Source organism: Cyclopterus lumpus, chromosome 14, assembly GCF_009769545.1.
Source record: "Cyclopterus lumpus isolate fCycLum1 chromosome 14, fCycLum1.pri, whole genome shotgun sequence".
Taxonomy (NCBI): Eukaryota; Metazoa; Chordata; class Actinopteri; order Perciformes; family Cyclopteridae; genus Cyclopterus; species Cyclopterus lumpus.
In genome coordinates, this window is record NC_046979.1 from 23,412,068 (window position 1) to 23,417,461 (window position 5,394).

The following is a 5,394-nucleotide window of genomic DNA, read 5'->3' on the forward strand; positions in this document are numbered from 1 at the left end:
CTGAAGAAGGCCCGCCTACTGCGCTCCGGAGACTGGAATGATCCAGGGTCCCAGCGGATGACTTCACCCCCAATGGAGATGAATGGCCAAGTCGGAGGCCTGCAAAATGGAACACTAGAGGGATCTCCTCATGCCGGGGAGAGCACCCTGTTGGCGTCCCTCCTCCAGTCATTCAGCTCACGGCTTCAGAGTGTGGCAATGTCTCAGCACTCTAATAAACCCCCCAGTGAGTGTTCCTCTCCATCCAAGGCACCGCCTCCGGATAAAGAGCCACTTCCTGTGTATGGGACCGCCTCGAGCCGCTTGAAGGGCCTGATGAGGAAGAGCAAACTTCAAAATCACAGCAACACCCCTTACAGTCGCAGGGGACACAGTCAGGACAGGCCCCCAGAATCACCCCGGTCGGCACACAGTGCCACGCCTCCCTCCACCCCGGCGACCGCTGAATCCGTGTCCTGTGCGGATCGTCTGAAGGCGGTGGCCAACATGGTGAAAATCCGTTCTAGTCCGGCACCTTCACCCAAGCCCAGTGTGGCCTGCAGTCAACTGGCCCTGCTGCTGTCCAGCGAAGCCCATCTCCAGCAGTACTCCAGGGAGCATGCACTCAAAGCCCAGCTCTCAGGAAGGTCTGCCAGTGAGAGACTAGCTGCCATGGCAAACCAGCAGTATGGCCAGGACAGCAGGCCCCCTAGTGTGGGAGGGACTCTGCCTGGAGCCCCAGACACACTAATCTCCTTATCAACCCAAAATGGAATGACAACAACAACCACAATAACAACAACAACACTCCCTCGAACGGCAATGTCCAGTCCACAGAGCCCCTCTTTGCTACATGGCAACAGCCAAAGCTCCCCACCCACTCCCCCTGCACATGCTCCAAACCCCACCCTCAGCCAACCGTCAAGGGAGAAGCGAGGCTTTGACTCCCGTCCAACCCGTCCCCCGCAGACATGCAGCAGCTTGCTGCTGCTGCTTCTCAACAACCACAACAACCAGAAGCAGCTGACCAAGAATGGGCACCTGGAGGACAGCTGTGGCATTCTGCCGCCAAGCGGCTCGTCTTCAGTCACATCGGACAGTGAGTGCTCCATCCAGGAGAGGAACTTGACCAAGGACAGCAGTGATGCAGAGAGTTCCTACTCCAGTTGCTCTCCCATTGACCTCTCGGTAAGAAGCCGGACCAGTACACGAGACACAGGGCCCAAAACCACTGCCCCCTCTTCCTCCTTCTCCTTCTACTCTCCCACCTCCACCCTCTCTTCTTCCACCTCAGTGTTTTCCTCCACCCCAGTTGCATTCTCTCCCCGAGCTTCTGCTCAACCCTGCACCGCAACCTTTTCTCCAACCTCTGCTGCTGTCCCCTGTATTTCCACTGCTATGTCCTCCTCTCCCTCCACCTCTATGTCTACCTCCTCTCTGGACAAACTAACAGAATCTTTAATAAACAAGTGGAAACCAGAGCCATCAGGATCAAAGCTGTGCAAGAACAAGGAGCCTGAAATGAGCCAAGACCTCAAATCACACTCTAAAGTCACACTAATGCAGCTTCTTCTTGAGCGCAGAAATAATGAGATGGTTAATAAAAGCGTATGTAACCCCGATTCGCCCGTTGATATAACTATGGCCGCCATTGCTCGAGGCCAACCAAAGGGACTTGTGCCCTGGGAGGAGACCAGGACAAAAAGCCCCCTAGACAGACCGGTAGCCCCAGCCCAGCCCCTCTACTCGCCACTCAGCCGGGACACTAGTGATGCACTGTCCCCGTACTCCTACCCTTCCCCCCATGTCCAGTCCAGCCCATTGGATTTGTGTAAATCTAAAGCCTTCCCTGCTGAGAAGGCTTCAGAGCCTGCCTTCAGTGCCAGTAAACTGTTACAAAATCTGGCTCAGTGTGGCACAGCTTCTTCCTCCCCACCCATCCCCTCCAGCAAAGGGCTTGGTCAGGAGCTAGACGCCAGCAGGCCCCTTGCCCTATTGGAAAGGCTCAATGCTCCAATACACAGGACCACCACCACCCCACTCTCAGACGGACCCTCTGGCAGTGGCACACCTTTCAGCCAGAAGGACGCTTCTCCTCCTTCAGCACAGATCGAGAACCTTCTAGAGAGGCGCACTGTACTGCAGCTCCTTCTAGGAACGGGCTCGGCCACTGTCACAGTCGGCCGTAGAGATAGGCCCAGTGGCAGGAGGAGTGTGGAGGTCGCAGGGGGCTGCTATGAGAAGAGCCCCGGTGCCTCCCTCATATGCGACGGCTCAAATGGGCCCCCTTTGGACGTAAAGGTCAAAACTGAGTTTGCAGAGGAGGTGGGACCGTCCTTGGCCATGTCTGAGGACTCTAGTGGCAGAAAGAGACCTGGTGGCTATGAGAAGAAAAGCCCCCTCCCCGATTGTCAGCAGGACTTAAAAACAGAACCACGGCCTACAGAGGTCATAGCAAAATATGGCCTCCTCAGCCAGCTGCTCAAACAACAGACTGCTACCTACTATACCAGCTCTGCGATGCAGGCTGAGTCACAGCCCAGGCAGGTTAAAGAGGAACAGAGGGAGTATCTAAGCCCCAATCCTAAGAAGAGACGCCTCTGCTCTGACCGGACTGACAGTTTGAGTCATACTAGCTCTCCCAGAGCAGTGGGCAGTGGCGACATGAACATGTATGCATCCTCTGCCGTTCAGGAAGAGCCTGAGCAGCAGAGGATTGTGAAGGAAGAGGAGGCTCCACCAAGTGAAACCCTCGCCAGAGAGAGTCGAGGCTTCAACGTGCTCAAACAGCTGCTGCTCTCTGACAACTGCCTGAAGGAGCTGCAGCCCCGGGGGACGCCCAGTCCCTCCGTCCTGCAGGCCAATGGCAAGGCCAACGGCAGCATTCTCAGTCAGCCCGCCCATAATCACAGCTTCCTCCACCTGCCGGGCTGGCAACCCCATGGTTCCCTCAATTCAGGGCCTCCGAGTAATCTCAGACCACTGCCCACCCCCCCTGCAGGGGACAGCCCTATCCGCACCCCCTGGAGCCGCCAGCCAGCTCCATGGCCGGTCGCTCCAAAGCGGGACCCGCCTACTCTAGTCAAACAGGAGCCCGAGAGCCCTGTGAGGTGGAGTAGTCAGGAGAATGAGGAGGAGGAGGAGGAGGAGGAGGAGGAGGAGGAGCAAGAGGGGGGGGAGGCTTGTGACTCAAACCCGGACTCTCCGCGGCTCTCGCGCTCCAACCCCATCCTGTATTACATGCTGCAGAAGGGCAGCATCCAGCTGAGGAAGGAGGTGCGGGACCAGGCGGAGGGAACCCACTCTATGGTCCGAGTTAAAGAAGAGCCCATCAGTGACATGCATGCCTATGAACACAGTCTGAGCTCCATCCCACAATCACCCAACCACAATGACAAGCACAGCCATGAGAGCCACGGGCTGAGCCAATCATATGAGTAGAAGTTGTATCAACTGCAGAGAAATACAAAGCGGAATCAAATTCATTGACTCATTTTTTCTCCTCTTTTTTTTAATGACTTGCCAAATTGGTTTGATGGGACAAATAACAAAGATTGCAAACATGATTTTTTATTACACTTTTCTTGTGGAATTCAAATGCATACAGTGCAGCGGTTTCTCAACTTTAATGGCGACGTCCCGGAGCGGTACAGAACAGTACAGAACAGGTCCATGCGTAATTGAGCTAAACTACACAACGGTCACCTCCCATCAGTGGCTATCACGCTCTCCATATTAGGAAGTCCTCCTTTACAATTTGGTCTTGTTCTACACTTTTTATTTGATCCGAGTTCTACACATAGCACTATGTTGCCGGCCATTAAACATTTAGAAGGAACATTTCAGGCAACATTCATTATTGATGACTTCAAAGATGTTAGCGCTCAGTTCAGTGGACATTTATTTATTTTCTCCATCAGAACATTTTCAGATGAGACAGAGGCCCCATCAATTTTAGATAAGATTCCAAATAAAGGCGTTCTGGGCAGACCCGGCGGTCTATTACAACAATGCACATGTTAAATTCATTCAAAGGAGGACCTTGAAAACAGTTCACACTGCAGTAGCTTCGGTGAGGAGCTCCACCATGAATGCTTTGTCTCGCTCCTCCTGGAGATTCACAGGGTGGTGTAATTACCAGTGGAGGCAGGATGTAGGAGGTTTGAATAGTCCCAATTCATTGAGTTCTGCTTTCATTTCAATTGAATGTTTCAAGGGCAATCTGCGGCGGTGCAAACTCCGGGTGACGTGGTTGTGCAGCTTTGAGCAGATGGGTCAGCGTGTGGTGTGCAAACAGGTTTCTGGAGCAACCGTTAAAAAGGCTGAGGAGGTGCTCCCCATCCTGGCTCTCGACACGCACGCCAACTCTTCTTCTTCAGGACCACCTGGCGTTTGCACCGTCGACAGCCGAGTCCTTTTCCAGGAGCATTTAATGGCATGTAATAAATTTAAAAAAAGAAAAGTCAGTATTGTTATCCGTTGAGAATTTGACAGTTTGTGATTCTTTTCGTCATCACTTCTTCAACTGTTGTGGTTTATGGACATCTGTCTTTTTTCCTTTTTTTGTGGCAGCCTCTTAACTCATAAAATGTCAAAAGAATTGCATGGTAATTAAGAGAAGACCACGAGGTACATCTGTGTTTCCCAGGCAGCTGGATATGCAGACCTGCCCCCCAACAGTCACCAGGACATGTTGGGGTCTTGAGGGAGACCGCTATCTAGCTCCTTATTTTGATTGTACTGTCTTCTTTTGGGTTAATGTCACACACTGCTTTATCCATTTAGTCTTGTGATCTTTTTAATACATATACCTATGAAGTACGTCTCTTCGATTATTAATACATTTTCACAATGGTTCAATATATTTGTGTAAATAGTACTTTCAGTATGAAAGATGACTATTTTGTAATGTTTAAGAAAAGATATTACCCTAGTTTTTAATGCCCTGATATGTAAATATGAATTATATGCGTACAAGTGTACATACAAAGGCAGAGGATGCTATGCCCATCTCTTTTTGGTTGGTTTGTTCTTTGCATGTGTCTCTATGTGGTAAATGATAATCTATCCTGCGCTGTGTTGTGTAATAATGTCTGACTCTCCTCACTGCTGCCTGTTGCATGCAGACGCATGGGAACTACCTGTGTGTCCCTCCTGGTGACGGGGAAGTGTCAAGTCTTAAATAGGTCTTTTTTATCACAGAGAGGTCCGGTTCGAATACCAACAGTCCCGAAATAACCACAGACTGTGGAGCCAGTTGATTCTGAAATGTGTGAAAAATAAACGTGCATTGAATATTTTTGTGATTTTTTTCTTTTCTGTTACTGGTTAACAAAAAGCTCAGTGAAAGAGCTCGGGCTATAGTGGGGGGGTTGACGTACAATCATAGATCTGCATTGTGCATCTGAGAAATAC

At 51.1% G+C, this 5,394-nt stretch overlaps 1 protein-coding gene across 4 annotated transcripts in view; it reads left to right on the top strand.

The window, feature by feature from the left end:
• The window catches only part of nrip1b (nuclear receptor interacting protein 1b), a 41,312-nt gene extending 36,515 nt beyond the window's left edge, over positions 1 to 4,797 (top strand). For all 4 annotated transcript variants that reach the window (XM_034549567.1, XM_034549566.1, XM_034549568.1 and 1 more), the window contains one exon: positions 1 to 4,797. This exon is cut by the window's left edge and continues 679 nt beyond it. In XM_034549567.1, the coding sequence (XP_034405458.1) occupies positions 1 to 3,420 (3,420 nt within the window). In that variant the 3' untranslated portion in view covers positions 3,421 to 4,797.
• Positions 4,798 to 5,394: the final 597 nt, after the last annotated feature.